The sequence below is a fragment of the Tasmannia lanceolata genome, unplaced genomic scaffold (assembly GCF_043159265.1).
Source record: "Tasmannia lanceolata isolate RefF3 unplaced genomic scaffold, GAP_Taslan_0.1 ptg000011l, whole genome shotgun sequence".
NCBI lineage: Eukaryota > Viridiplantae > Streptophyta > Magnoliopsida > Canellales > Winteraceae > Tasmannia > Tasmannia lanceolata.
This window is the reverse complement of record NW_027518688.1, coordinates 14,468,590-14,484,386: the sequence shown is the minus strand read 5'-3', so window position 1 is coordinate 14,484,386 and position 15,797 is coordinate 14,468,590. Positions and strand designations below refer to the sequence as shown.

Below are 15,797 nucleotides of genomic sequence, written 5' to 3'. Positions count from 1 at the left end.
AGACCAAGCGAAGGCTTCCCCGTATTCTTGTAGTAGGTTTATTGATTCCTTGCATTCCTTAGAGGGTAATGTGTTTCCAATTCATATTTTCTGGATTAAAGTTTAAGTCCAAATGTTTATAATTCCAATTTCTTCTCTGAAAAGCTGGATTTGACGCTCCTCCTCTTATTTAAGCATTTGCTGTAATTCAAGTAGAGTTTTGTCGACCTTTTTATCCTTGTCCGATGAGGGATTTTTTTTCATTATTTAAATCAGAAGCTTACACTTGAATCTACTGAGAAAGAAATTTTATTGAATGAGAAGAAACTACATTTGCTGACTCTTCCTGAACAGGCTTAGGATTCACAATTCTGGACTCGAAATAAATACAGGAGATAATGACTTGCCCGGACTAGGCATTTATTCTAACCGAATATAACAACTGGACTCAACATAATGATTGGACTAAACATGAAGATAGAACTTTATTTGGAGATACTTCTTTGGTTGCAACTGTTTGGATTTGAGATTCGGCGAAAGTTGCTTTGTCCTTGATAGCTGCAAGAACTTGAGTTTTAACTTTTGGTGCCTCATCTGAACAAACTTCTGATTTTTCAACAAAATAAACTTCCGACTGCAATTCTGGTAGGGCTTCCTTTCTGTGCTTCTTCTCCTCCTCTTCCACTCCTACCCAGTTAAGGATATGAGGGTGATGTTGGGAATCAAATGTATGAATTAAGGTAGAATGATTAGACTCGGGATTGTCCAAAAATATGGCATTGACATTGGCTGGAGGTGGAACAACATGGTTTGGCAGGGAATTGTTGACTACATTTGGCTTTGGTGGAAAGACAAGTAGGTCATTATCAATAAGCTTTTGGATTACAAACTTCAGGCTTAAGCATCGATCAGTAATATGGCCTGGACCTTGATGATAGTCGCAGTGATCCTGCGCTCTCCATGTCTTTGGAAGCGGGTTGGGAGGTGACTTAATAGGTGGTAAGGTAATGTGGCCAGAGGCCAAACATTGTTTGAGCACAGCTGATGGTGGAACTGGGATAGGAGTAAATTCTGTTCTTGGCCTTTCTTGAGGCATGGCGCCCTGTTGACTGTAATCAAACACTACAGCCTTCTGAGGCTGAGTGGTTCTAGAAACATTACTGATTTGGGCTAGTGTTTGTCTCTTAACTTCCTTTGAACCAGAGCTATTCTTGTTATAAATTCCCAATGCCATAGCATCTTCAATTTGCATGCCAGCTATAATAAAATATTCAAAATCTGGATAGAACTGCAGTGATATATGCTGCAACATGTGAGAGGAGAGGTTCTTCAAAACTATCTGTACTTGTTCTCTCTCAGACGGACGATCCATCATCTGTGCTGCCTTCTTCCTCTACCTCTCTACAAAGGTCATGAATGACTCATTGGAATCCTGCTTTGTAGTTTCTAAGTCACGACGGGTAATCTCTGTTCCATCCTCATACCAAACTGCTTAATGAACTGCTCCCCAATATCTTTCCATCTTTTGTATAGGGTCTTGTCTAGACTTAGAAACCATTTTCTTGTAATTTCTATCAAGGAGATTGGAAATAGTTGAGCCATCTGCTCAGGAGTTAAGCCTTGAGGTTGACACATGTACACCGCACATTGGGCCTTTGGGGAGATACACACGGGGCAACAAATTAATATGCACAGCAAGGTATGCATATTAAAATGGATTTGAGTAACTCTCGACCATGCCAAACACACAGTGCAATTGATCTACATGACACATGGGGTGTGTTTAGATCATCCATGTACATGACCAGCCCATGGTTTAGGGATGATAGGCTTTGACTTTTAGGCAACGACCGAAGCCATGGGGTTTGGGAATTGGGTATAGTGCCTAATGCCGAGGGGTTGGGGTTTCATCGATTGAGGCTAGTAGACTAGGTTACATGGATTGAGGCTAAGGGACTAAAGTAAATAGAAAGAGATGAGAGGAAGAGGAATAGAGAAGCAAGTCAACGATAAACAAACTTATTCATGTAATATAAATCATGGCCTACCTCTCTTGATGAAGGTCCCCTTTTGTTGATGAAGAATAATGTTTCCTTGTTGAATATAACTCCTTTGCGATTGTTGCTTCCCAACCCCAGTGATCCAAAAGAACGGATTCAGCCAAAGAGATGTTTTGGCCGGATCTAACAATTGTAGAAAAGGCTATAGGATGGAGGGAGAGAGATTTTTTCGTGTCTGTGGGCTCTTGGAGTATTCCCTTCCCATGGGATGGAGCAATGAAGGGGTATTTATATGGGAATGGGTGAGCTAGGTTGCTTTCTTAGGAGCCTAAAGGTGTAGGGTAGAGATTGAGTGATGGAGAAAGGAAGGAAAAAGGATGGCAAGATCGAATTTTTGTAGAATATTCTCCCTCTTCTTTGACATCTTCCATTTTAGCCATGGCCATGTTCAAAATGGCAGGCACTTATGTGGCCAGGATCAAGCATTAAAGACTTAGGAACAATTCAAGGTCCAGGATGATGCCACTTGTCCTTGGAATCTTTGTCGATTTGGAAGCAAATTTCAAGACAAAGAAAACATCCAAATTGGTTGCCTTTGTTGAGAATGTCAACAGCTTGGATGGCTTAGATCGCCTGTAATATTCAGGAGATCGAAAGAATGGACGAGATGAGATCTTCAAATATCTTGGAATCTTCGTAAAAGATATGGAATGAGATTGGGTGGTTGAGATCAATTGTGATCTTTAGGGGATCGAAAGAATGGACGAGATGATGCCTCCAAATCGTCTAGAATCTTTGTAAAAGATTTTTCAAATATTTTGAATACGAAAATCGAAAAATGCAGTTTTCAGGAGATTTTGAAGTCTGATTTCGATAATTATTTCGCCGTTGGAATCGTTGATTTTTCCTCTTTCATTTAAACCCAATATTGCCATTGAAATACTGTTTTTAGAATTTTCGACCAATGAGAGCCCCCGATCTCCGTCGGTAGATCGTTTTTCCAAAGATTGAGCAAATCGGTGGTCCAAACGAACCAACTGATTCGATCAACTTTGGGCCAACGGTTAAAACTATTAAACCATGATATTCACAATAGGTGAAACATTAGAAAGTTTTGATATCGATGATTTAATGGGACGATTTCAACGGATCTCGCTTATCCCTCCTGGATCCGTAACTTTTCACCGTGTTTTTGCTTAATTAAAGTGGCCCAATGTTTAATCCAAATTTGAGATTGACCTTGATTGATATTATTTTGAATAAATGATCACAAATTCTTGTAAAGAAAGATACCCAAGTAAAAAATCAGCCCTCGATCTGATGATTAACGTAAATTGGGTCTCGGAATGGAATCAGGGCCCGGGCCGTGAAGTGACCCTAGCTTATTCTATCCCGATTGATGATCCGTAAAGCTAGATCAAGATATTAATGACCTAAAACATATAAATCAATGATAGAGGGACTCTCACATGGATTTAACACACTAAAGTCACCAATCAGGGCATTTTTTTAATTTTTTGGATCTAATCATCTTACCAGGTACATCTCTTTATCACTTTGGTTTCCAGGGAATGTGAGGATGCATATTTTATCAGTGAAATTCCAATAATCAATATATTAGGCTATTGTTGGTTAAAGTGTAGCAAAATGAGGGTGTCTACAGGTTAGCTCAACACCAATCAAGAATTCCCACGGAATTCTAAGAATTCTTTTTATATGTTCGTCCCAACCCTCAACCCGTCAGTAAAATGGGTCCGATGGAAAGTCCATCGATCCCTAGTCTCTAGTGAAAATCCAAAATATTTATCCATTTATAATCCTCCTCCAATTGGATTAATGGATCGTCCAATTGGAAATGATAACAGAATGCATAGGTCGTTAGAAGGAGTTCTAACAAGCAGATGCATATAGTATACCACCTCACCACCTTATTTCCTCTATGAGGGAGAACTCAGTTCCACATCGATAGATTTGGCGGAAAATGCAATTTCATCCTATGGCAGATGAGGGTGTAGGACATCCTAGTTGAACAGGGCTTGGCTAATGTGTTGAAGGAAAAGGATAGGAAGACAGAGAAGATGGCGGGTGCTGAGTGGGAAGACATAGAGTCGAAAGCGGTCAGCACGATTCGACTATGTCTGGCAGATAGCATTATGTTTAACGTTATGGAAGAAGAAGATGCGCCTAAATTATGGGAGATGTTGGAAAAGCTTTACATGCCAAAAAGCTTGGCCAACCGGTTATATCTGAAGTGGCAGTTGTATGGGCTGAAGATGCAAGAAGGTGAAAATCTTCTGGAACACATTACATTGTTCAATGGGCTTGTGGATCAACTCCACAAGGTTAATGAAAATTTGAAGGAAGAAGACAAGGCCCTATTACTTCTTATTTCACTTTCCGATTCGTATGACAACCTGATGACGACTTTGTTGCATGGTAAGGATAAAATAAAGTTAGAGGAAGTCACGGCTTCACTCTTATCGAATGAGATACGAAAGAAACCTGTTCTTGGTGGAAATGAAGAGCATGGGTTGGTTGTTCATGGTGCGAATCAAAGAGGAAGGTCGTCTGACAGGGGATCAGGAAAAGGCAGGTTAAGATCCAGGGTCAGCGGAAAGGGCCTGCAATGTTACCGTTGCAAGGAATATGGCCACATCAAGCGAGATTGTCCAAATTGAGCTGATTGAGCGGACAATGGTGCTACGAATGTTGTGGTTGCGGTAATGGATGAACAAAATGAAGAGTTTGGAGAGGTTCTCATAGTCTCCACAAGTAATCACACTTCTCCTCATGATGAGTGGATTTTAGATTCAGGGTGCTCTGTTCATGTATGCTCCAGGAGGGAATATTTTTATACATTCCAGGAGACAAGGGCGGGTGTAGTGTCCTTGGGTGATGGGTTTACTTGTGACGTCACGGGAGTTGGGACGGTGAAGATCAAGATGTTTGATGGAGTGATTCGTACTTTGGTTGGTGTGGCGTATGTCCCAAAGATGCGAAGGAATTTGGTATCACTTGGGGTTGGACTCCAGAGGTTGTAGGCATTCAACTATAGGTGGAGCCATGAAAATCACATGCGGCTGTATGGTTCTGATGAAATGAGAGGAGTGTGGCGGATTATATCATCTGGTTTGGGACACAATGACTAGTGTTCCTAAGATCTTGATGGCTAGTTGGAACAGGGTAATAGTGTGTGCACACGTAAGGTCTCTTTCACAGTTGGTGCAGAGACAGGTTTCCAGGTTGCAGACGATGATGAGAGGATGACAGTACCTGCGTTGGGGAGGATGGATCGAGATCCCTCTCCAATGTTGATTGGGTGAGTCAACGGGTTGGCAGATACACATGTGCATTGGCTGTGTTGATCGAATCGGAAGGAGTCAGAACCAAGGTGATTCGAGGGTGTGTAGCTGGCACTTTAGAAGGCCAATGGTGGTTTGCGGCGATAGTGGACCGGTGGCGACATCAACGGAAAATCTTCAGGTGGTTGAGAAAATAAGCGAAGGTGGAGATTGTTGGGAGAGTTGCCTTATTTCCCCCCACCACTAGGTTGCTTGGGTGGGTAGGCAAGAAGGCAAAAATAGAAAGTAACTTTTTAGGTTTTAGGAATCCTAGGATATAAGAGAGGTATTTTCTCTTATGTGGAGTGTGGAAACGTGGCTAGAGAAAGAGAATGAAAAAAAGAGAGGAGAGAGAAAAAGAGAAAGAGAGGAGAGAGAAAAAGAAGAGAAAGTGGGCTTTATTTCCTTGAGGTTTTCTCGTGTACGGTCATGGTTTGAGAAGCAAGGAAAGGGTTGCGGGTTTGTGGGTTTGTGATTAATCCATTCTAATCCTTGTACTTTGTTTTTCTCATAGTGGAAGATCGTGTTTCTCACCCGTGGAGTAGGCTTGGCCGAACCACGTAAAATCTTGGTGTTCATCTTGTTGCTTATTTGTTTATTTTTACTTTTCCGTTTAATTTGTGCACGATTGGATCAATTTGCCCCTGCGGATTCTCTCAACACAACCATTTTTGCAAATATATTTAAAATACTTCTTTGGTCTTTTTTGGGGTTCCTCTAGTGATTCCTTAGGGTGTGTTATGACTATTTATGATGTAATTTGAGCCTTAAATACCCCTAACACCTATGGAGGGTTGAGTTACATTCTAAAATGTGAAAACAACACCTAGGTCTAAGGGCCTTCAAAATGTGAGCTTGAATGCTTTGGATTTTGAATCTTCATAAGGCTGCTCTCTCTCTCTCTCTCTCTCTCTCTCTCTCTCTCTCTCTCTCTCTGATTCTTCATCGACATTTCTTTGACACTCCTTGATGTGCTAGTCATTAGGCCTTTCATTTGAGTTGCTTGTAGAGTAATTTCATTTTGACCTGAACTTGATCCACAATACTAACAAGCAAAGCATTAGATTATAAATTCCAATCAATTTGGCTTTGGGATGAATCAAAACACGAGTGATCATTGAACCATTGGGCTTACATAGTTAGTGCTAGTAGTTATCAGGTTGGTGTTAACATAGAGTCCAATAGAGTCTTTCAGTGAATAAATGTCAAAGGAAATTCTGAGGAGAAGGTAATGAATAATAAAATCAAATGAACTGAGGGTTTTCCCAGATGTGGGATTCTATTTGCAAATTTATGTTCTTCTTCTTCCTAGAGCCATCTCGTCTGATCTAAAAACCAATATCTTGGCTTGTGGAACATGTGACCATTGGCGACAGGAACTAGAGTTCAGACGGCAAAAAGCATGGAGGAGGGTATCAGGCACCTTCTTGAAAACTCAGACAAACATGCTGAAGCATTGAGGGAGCTACGACAATTGATAGCAGCAATGAATCTCAAATATGAGCAACTAGTTAGTAATGTTACCAGTGCAAACGATAAGGTAGAGTCATCTCGTTCCTTCAAGGGAGGTGTTTCAACATACAATAGGACAATGCAGACCCGATATACCAAGATCGATTTTCCGTGATTCAACGGTGATGATCCCAAGGGATGGATCTATCATTGCGAACAATATTTTTTATTTAATCAGATTGAAGAAATGCATAAGGTGCAGCTAACCTCCATTCACCTTGAAGACAAGGCTATCGAGTGGTTTCAATTGTATACACAAACCATTTGGAGAGATCGAGTGGGGTGATTTTGTTCAGGCACTCCTCACTTGTTTTGGACACTCTGCATATGAGGATGTAGTTGGCAAATTGACCAAATACCAAGAGAAGTTTGAAGAACCGGTAAACAACACTCGAGGCTTATCCAAGTCATTTTTCATTAGTTGTTTTATAAGCGGCCTCAAAGACGAAATTTGGTCGGGAGTTTGTATGTTCTGACCCATAACTGTAACTGAGGCTATCGATTTGGTAAGAGTGCAAGAGGAGACAATTGACGTGGTTTCACGCGGATCAAGGAGCTTTCCGTGGCCAAGCATGCAAGGTAATTCCAAAAATATCCCCTCTCCTAATCTGACCAACTTACACCTGTTAAGAGACTGAACCAAGCATCAATGAATGAGAGACGCAAGCAAGGTGTTATAACCGTGAATAACGGTTCATCCTAGGACATAGGTGTATGAAGCAACAATTATTTTTTCTAGATGAAGACTGTGAGGACGATCCTACAGACACGCCCGATGACAACAAGTATGAGGCCTCGGCTGAAGAACCTGATAAGGAGATGCAAATTTCTGTACATGCTCTTGCTGGATCCACTCCGTACCGAATGATGCGGATAAAGTGATACATCAGGAGAAGACTGGTGGTGATTCTAATAGATGCAGGAAGTACCCGTAACTTCCTAGACCCTAATATAGCCAATCAAACTGGATGCGAAATTGAACCTACAAGCCCGCTTATGATTTTTCTTGCCAACGGCACAGATATTGTTAGCACAGCGAGATGACGAAAGTTTCAATGGATTGTGCAAGGGACAACTTTCCAAACAGAGATGCATCTTCTGCCACTCGACGGTTGTGATATGGTTCTTGGAGTACAGTGGTTGGCCATATTAGGACCAATAGTATGGGACTTTATGCTGCTAAAGATGGTTCACCACTAACAACAAAAAAACATTTTTTGAGGGGGGTAAGGGTGGCTCAATCAGGTTAATCGATGGAGCCCATATGCATGAGTTACTAAAAAGGCTACTCCATGGGGCAATGGTGCAACCAAAGGAGGGAGATATTGCACCTTATTTCACTAAGTTGTTGATGAGGTTTCCTCATGTCTGTGAGGAGCCCCATGGATTACCTCCTCGACTAGCACAGAACCATTGAATACTACTTGAACTCAGGTGTCAACCAGCTAAAATAAGACCCGATCGTTACCCTCATTGCCAGAAGAATGAGATAGAACAAATTGTTCCTGAGATGCTGACCATGAGTGCCATACGATCGAGTGTGAGCCCTTAATTTATCTTCTCCTATGTCGCTAGTCAAGAAAAAAGATGATTCATGGCAGACGTGCATAGACTACAGAGCTCTAAATCGGGACACCGTCAAAGACAAATTTCTGATCCCAATTATTCACGAGCTACTCGATGAGCTCCATGGTGCAAAGTTCTTCTCTAAGCTAGACTTGCGTTCTGGCTATCACCAAATTCGCGTCCACCCTATAGACGTTCACAAAACGGCTTTAAGAACTCACAAGGGTTATTATGAGTTTCTTGTCATGCCATTTGGGTAGACAAACGTGCCATCAGCGTTCCAAAGCTTGCTGAGCAAGGTATTCTTCCCACACACAAGAAGACTTATTCTCATTTTTTGACAATATTTTGGTATACAGTAGGGGTTAGGATACACATTTTCAGCATCTGAAGCTTATTTTGAGCTCCTAAGCACACATCAACTATAAGTTACGAAGAATAAGTGCAGTTTTGGACGACAAGAGCCAGAGTATCTTGGGCATATCATCTCGGCTTGTGGGGGTGTGGCCGATCCAACCGAGGTGGAGAGTATGATACACTGGCCATGTCCCAAAATCATAAAGGCCTTGAGTGAATTCTTGGGCTTAATTGGGTATTTAGTTCTCATCATCTCTTCTTTTGTATCTTATACACTTACTTTGAAGGGATACAACATTGAAAATTTTCCTTTAACTAAATATGCTTTGATCAGATCTTTATTTTTTTTTTCAATAACTAGCGATTTTTTTTAATCAATTCAATTCTCCAAGATATGGGGAGCACAACTGTTGTTTACACCATACACAATCTCTTTTTTATTGTCAAAGTCCATACACTATAACAAGAAAGAAATGCTTGCATTGTGCTCTGAAAATGAAAAACCATTCAATATTACAAGACTTCACATATCTAATACAGCAGGTAAAACCACATTCTCCCTCACATGCATTATTACATCACTAACTTGACAAGGAGACCCTATATGGAGATAGAGAATGGTGGATGTTACCAAGGCTTCTTAATGTTCTTAAATCTAGGGATTTAGAGTTGCCTCTTTGCTTGGAGGGGAGATTGGATACTTTGGCTTGTAGAAGGGATGGGGAAAAAAGGGTGGAAGAGGAGGCCAACCATGGTAAGGAGGTATTGGAGGAAGGTTAGGCAATGGAGGCAGAGGCTTCTTGGGGAAAGGAGGAATCTTAGGCAATGGGGGGAGATGGTATTTGGGGAAAGGAGGAAGCTTAGGCAATGGAGGAAGAGGTTTTTTGGGCAAAGGAGGAAGTTTAGGTAATGGAGGAAGAGGCTTTTTGGGGAAAGGAGGAAGCTTAGGCAAAGGAGGAAGTGGGTTTTTATAGATTGGAGGACATGGTTTTTTGTAGATTGGAACTGGTGGGGGCTTGTAAATTGGAACTTGTGGTGGCTTGGGTTTGTAGATCGGAACCGGTGGGGGCTTGTAAATGGGAACTGGTGGGGGCTTGGGTTTGTAGATTGGAACTGGCGGGGGCTTGTAAATGGGAACTGGTGGAGGCTTGGGCTTGTAAATGGGAACTGGTGGCTTGGGTTTGTAGATTGGGATTGGTGGCTTGGGCTTGTAGATTGGAACTGGTGGCTTGGGTTTGTAGATTGGAATTGGTGGCTTGGGCTTGTAGATTGGAACTGGTGGCTTGGGTTTGTAGATTGGAACCGGTGGGGGCTTGTAAATGGGAACTGGTGGGGGCTTGGGTTTGTAGATTGGAACTGGCGGGGGCTTGTAAATGGGAACTGGTGGAGGCTTGGGCTTGTAAATGGGAACTGGTGGAGGCTTGGGTTTGTAGATTGGAACTGGTGGGTTGGGCTTATAGATTGGAACTGGTGGCTTAGGTTTGTAGATTGGAACTGGCGGGGGCTTGTAAATGGGAACTGGTGGAGGCTTGGGTTTGTAGATTGGAACTGGAGGCTTGGGCTTGTAGATTGGAACTGGTGGCTTAGGTTTGTAGATTGGAACTGGCGGGGGCTTGTAAATGGGAACTTGGGGTGGTTTGGGCTTGTAGATGGGAACTGGTGGAGGCTTGGGCTTGTAGATTGGAACTGGTGGGGGCTTATAAACTGGAACTGGAGGTGGCTTGGGCTTATAGATTGGAACTGGAGGCTTGTAGATTGGAACTGGGGGCTTGTAAATTGGAATGGGCGGCTTGTAGACTGGAACTGGAGGCTTGTAGATTGGAACAGGAGGCTTGTAAATTGGAACTGGAGGCTTGTAAATTGGAACATATGGAGGCTTGTAGATTGGAACTGGGGGCTTGTAAATTGGAACTGGGGGCTTGTAAATTGGAACTGGGGGCTTGTAGATTGGAACTGGAGGCTTGTAGATTGGAACATATGGAGGCTTGTAGATTGGAACTGGAGGGAAAGGGAATGATTTGAAGGGTGGGAGAGGGAAACTGGGTAAAGGCTTGTGCCATGGGAAAATGGGTAGAGGAGGGAACTTGAAGTACGGCCATAGGAACTTTGAAGTGCATGTTTCCGGTGCGAATTCTAATTTTCCGGCTGTGCCCAAAATGTGCTTCTGATCAGCCTTGGATTTGAGAACTAATTTTGAAGGCTCTAGTCCATTCTGCACTGGGCATGGATTGTGTGAGGCACTATGGAGTTGTGCATAGCATTGGTTGATGAGCTTTCCTTCATTGTCGATGATCTCGTTCGGAAGTTTCACGTGGAATTTTCCATCCCTGTCAAGTTCGCCGGAGCCTATAGTCCTGAATTGGCTGTCGGCAACCTTGCAATCAATTGTAACATGGAGCCCTGCATGAGGAAATTGAACAATCCATGCATTATGGTCAAGCTAATCCATTGTTACTTCTAAGAAAGAATACATATATGCTCTCTCTCTCTCTCTCTCTCTCTCTCTCTCTCTCCGACACACACATGACTTGAGAAACAACCAATTACTCCAAAAGCTTAAGCTGTTAGAGTTGGTCTTAGTTAATCATTTATAATTTTCTAATCCCCTGTTAAAGACTATCAACAAGCAATGATAGAATTGTTTCAGAAAGTGACTACTTCTATTTTCAAAACAACGTAGTATTGATAGTATTGATAACGTTTCCTTAGGTTTTTTTGCATGCCCTAAGGGCATTATTGACTTTTGCATCTATTTAGTCTTAATCATCAACTACCAACCTTAATCAAGGCAATATTTCCAATAAGCCCCTAAATATTACGTAAGTGAGAAATGCTTTAGTAGGGCGCACCCCACTACAATATAGTGGGTCTCACATTTGATTGATCTGAACTGTTCACTTCCTGGGCCTCATTTTGGATCTTGATATCTCCAGAAGCATTGAATCCTAAAATCTAATAATGTGTTTTTTTGTCCAGTTCCTTTTTTGAATGACTAAGAATTAAATTAATGAGAAAAAGACACGGGAAGAACCCGGCAATCAAGATGATCAAAACAATACAAAGAAACAACAAAAATAACCCCGCAATCAAGATGACCAGAACAATACAAAGGAAACAACAAAAATAAGCTCACAGTACAACCCCGGGGGGTTTCAAAAGTTTCCAAAGCCACCCTAGAGACCCCTAGCACCTGTCGGGTTCACTATTTGCCAATCGATCTTCTTATATACATACTGAAATATAACAGAGGAGCCCTCCACTCTATCCAAGATCTCAGTCCATATAGTGAGCAAACCGCCAGGGATAACGAGTGGTGAGAGTGGGAGAGGGAGAGAATTGATATGGTGCAAAGTGACTGAAAAATAGGAAAAAACAAACTCTATTTTGAGTACAGTTTTTCTTTTCCCTGTTTTTCAGCCCCTCGCCCACTCCTAACTCATGCCTTCTCCCCTCTCACCGTCCTTGTCCCTCTTCCACCACTGGACAAACTAGTACTCCGTGAAAAAAGAATTTCATGGCTGCCAAACATAGCCTAGGGCTGATAATTTCTTGGACAAAAAATCATGACCGTAGTAAGTAATTGCAGGAAAAGTTTGTAACCATTAGGGACTTTTTAGATTTATTTTTCAAAAAGTTGAACATTTTGAAAATTTCAAAATGTTCAATGAGTTGAGAAATACTTTGTATACCAGCTATTTGTCAGAACAAATAGGGAACCATAAATGATATGTATACCATTGACTTCTAAATAAATATATGCCATTGAAGCAGGCCCTATTGAATTCAAGGAAACCAAAAAGGCCAATGGAATTACAACAATAGTGGGCGACTACGATGGGAGACAACGAGTCCAATTTCTACATCCAAAGGATCCCGTGAGCAAGGTTTTATTTGAAGTACGAAAATACTATACATATTATAAATGAAAGAGTATTTGTGAAGGATACTTTTAGGGAGATGATATTTTCACTGCCCCTGCATTAGGCATGGCTCCCTTATAACATGATTTGACATGAAATTTCTAGTAAAAAAAATTTAACGCTTTTTGATGTCGAATCACGTTATGAGGGGGGCGCATGCGTAATGCAGGGGGTGGAAAATATCATCGCCTTACTTTTATCAAAAAAAATTTCTAGTCAAAACTAGTTTCCTCTCTCTCTCTCTCTCTCTCTCTCTCTCTCTCTCGTTTCATTCTTCTCTCTTGGATCTTCGCAAAACAATGTACAAAACATGGTTTTGCATTTCCATATTTGAAACCGACACGCAACACCCGAAATCTTTATGTTTCCATCTCCACAAAAATGCATTATTGAAATTGAAATCTATACCGAAACCAAAACTGTAAGTATTGGTGGTAGTATATGAGTAAGAATTATTACATATATTTGGGCGAGCCTTGGCAAAACGGGAAGGTTGCTTCATTGTGACCCGGTGCTCACTCATTCAAGTCACGGAAACAGCCTCTTTGCAAAGCAAGGGTAAGGCTGTATACATCTAGCCCTCCCCAGACTTTGCAATGGCGGGAGCCTTGTGCACTGGGCCGCCCCTTTTTTTTTATAAGTATATGTGTAAGAATTGCATGTGAAATGTGGTATATGTATTATGTATAAGTATTTATATGAATTACATGTGAAATGTGGTATGTATTGAATTGTCAAACATGTGCGACAGTTCATGTCACCAAGTGTTTGATCTTGTTAAACTATTATCGATGGTTGTTTTGCTTATGTGATAGTTTCCAAGTGTGCATTTGTGCTTATTCTAACTTTTCCTGAAGTTTCATCTTAAACTTCTATAATCTGCATATGTTACCATACATTGTTGTTATTTTATAGGATTTCTACATAAACCAAACTTTTGTTTATTTTATAGGATTTCCACCGAAACAGAAATGGGAAATGTTCCCATTTCTGTGGCGACCGAACCTGAAACCAAAACTGAAATTAAAAACCTTGGTACTAACCAGTCAGGCACTAACTTAACCCTAGAGATGGCTAGCTAGATATACATGTGTATGCAGTTTAGATTAATTCTATTGTTTGAACGAATTATTTTACTTCAATGTTTAGATTAGTCACAGCTAAAAGATTAATTCGACTCAATAAACAGTGCAGAGAAACAATAATAATGGGGGCAGCAAATCAAAAATTCTAATTGTGTACAATATGGGTAGGACTGGGACACTCCGACGGATTATCTGATTCAAAATAGATTGTGATCTAGATATTGAAAGTAGGATTGGAAGAACACTTCAAATAGGGTCCAAATTGATCCCTGACTATACATAAGTGGATCTTATCCGAATTTGAGCTTTTACAGGATCAAAACTAAGAGATCCGAAGCGAATTTCCATGTCCTATACGTTTTTTTCCCTTTAAAATGACTGCATTTCCACCTCCTTTTTGTTAGCTAAAATTTGAAAATCCCTTCATTTTCATGTTGAAGACATACGTGGCCCTTCTTGAAAACACCAAAAATGGCCCCAATCCTCTCGTAATGTAAGCATTATCCCAATGATGAAATCAGAAAATTTAAAAAGAAAAAGAAAAAAAAAAAAACAGAATAGGTCCTCCCACGGAAAAAACGGTAAGCTTTCGGTGAATTTGTAGATAGCAAGCAAAACCCAACAAGCATTCGGAGAATTTGTGGATAACAAGCAAAACCCAGCAAAGCTTTGGGTGAATTTGTAGATAACAAGCAAAATCCAACAAAATTTCCGTGAATTTGTGGATAATAATCAAAACCCAACAAGCTTTCTTTGAGTTTGTGAATAACAAGCAAAACCCATCACAAAACAAACCTACAAAACAGTGTTATTTCATACCTGAGAAAGCTTTGCTCCTCTCAATATTCTTCTCTACACAGTCCTTGCATTCTCCAACACCCACCACAACCACAGACTTCTGGTTCTTGTACTCAGCAGCATCACAACAAAAACCCACCAAAAGCAGTGCCCATAAGGCCAAAATGGCCAGGAGAGCCCGCATTGCTATAGGGGAACCCAAAAGAAAAGAACAGTTAAGGGTCAAAATCTCATTGTCCTCTATATATAAAGAGCACAAAGAACTTGCCGACACTGCTCTTAAAAGCTTCACATGCAGATAGGTCCCATACTGGCATAAGGGTAAGGCTAATGCCACCAATTTTTTCGATCAAAGGCCATTTATCTTCATTCAATGCTGCAAGTTTCAAGTTGCATCTCCCCCATCTTTTCTTATTGCCCCTACTTTCCTATACCTACTACTTCCTCTCATAAATTCCACCTATAAATATCAACTCCAAACTTCTGAAAATTGAAATTGATGAATTTGTACCTTTAGATATGGCTGGAAATGGAAGGAGGACGTGAGTTTTTCTGTAGAAGATTGTGTAATGATTAAGTGTCCATGAAGGAGCTGTGAAACTCTTTCCCCATCCTCACCTGTTTCAATAGAAGTGGCATGACTTTTTCGGTTGAGTTTTTGACATAGCTGAAGTTAGGGCTTGTTTATTTATTTTCAAGCAGGAGAAAGGGAAATGATAAATGTGCCCCTTTCCATCACTTGGGAGTTGGGACACCCAGCTGCACTTTATCTATGACTGCAAAAGGCTGGTGTACATCACATGTGATGGATTTAAGGGACCTGAGTGTCATCGTACACTGCAGCTGGGTGTCCCAAGTAATGAAAAGGGGCGCATTTATCATTTCCCAGGAGAAATTATTTCACTCTTAAAAGGTCCCTGGGTCGATCTTACTGTCCTGTGTAGGGGAACGGAACTAGGGGTGACCCAGCCTGGTATGGGAGAGTTTAAAGGGCCCAGCCTAATGCGTTCCATCAGCTTTGGAGCTTTTGTAGTACTGATGAGGTACCTAATAGTCGACCACCCCGATTCCATTTTATCTTGGCTGAGCTTTTGTCCATGTCCGTATCTGGTATTACCTAGTCCATCAGGAACTCTTTTGGCTCGCCCCAATCGATGAAAAATTGACCAGGTCAAAATCATTGAGTTTACCTTGACTGAGTTCAGTCCCAGTTTTTAAACATTGATTATTATACCATAG

The 15,797-nt window shown here is 41.1% G+C and overlaps 1 protein-coding gene across 1 annotated transcript; it reads right to left on the bottom strand.

Moving 5' to 3' along the window:
• Nucleotides 1-9,165: 9,165 nt before the first annotated feature.
• On the bottom strand, nucleotides 9,166-15,220 carry LOC143886461 (uncharacterized). The gene is made up of 2 exons (XM_077390434.1): nucleotides 14,580-15,220; nucleotides 9,166-11,155 (listed from the first exon to the last, which is right to left on the bottom strand). Exons 1-2 carry the CDS (start codon nucleotides 14,740-14,742, stop codon nucleotides 9,411-9,413), a joined length of 1,908 nt encoding a protein of 635 aa, XP_077246549.1. The 5' UTR covers nucleotides 14,743-15,220; the 3' UTR covers nucleotides 9,166-9,410.
• Nucleotides 15,221-15,797: the final 577 nt, after the last annotated feature.

Excerpts from the sequence above, each read along its gene's own strand:
- LOC143886461 (XM_077390434.1), bottom strand. The coding sequence starts at position 14,742 with ATGCGGGCTCTCCTGGCCATTTTGGCCTTATGGGCACTGCTTTTGGTG. Across the intron at positions 11,156-14,579 it reads GAGGAGCAAAGCTTTCTCAG|GGCTCCATGTTACAATTGAT; the intron begins GTATGAAATAAC and ends TTCCTCATGCAG.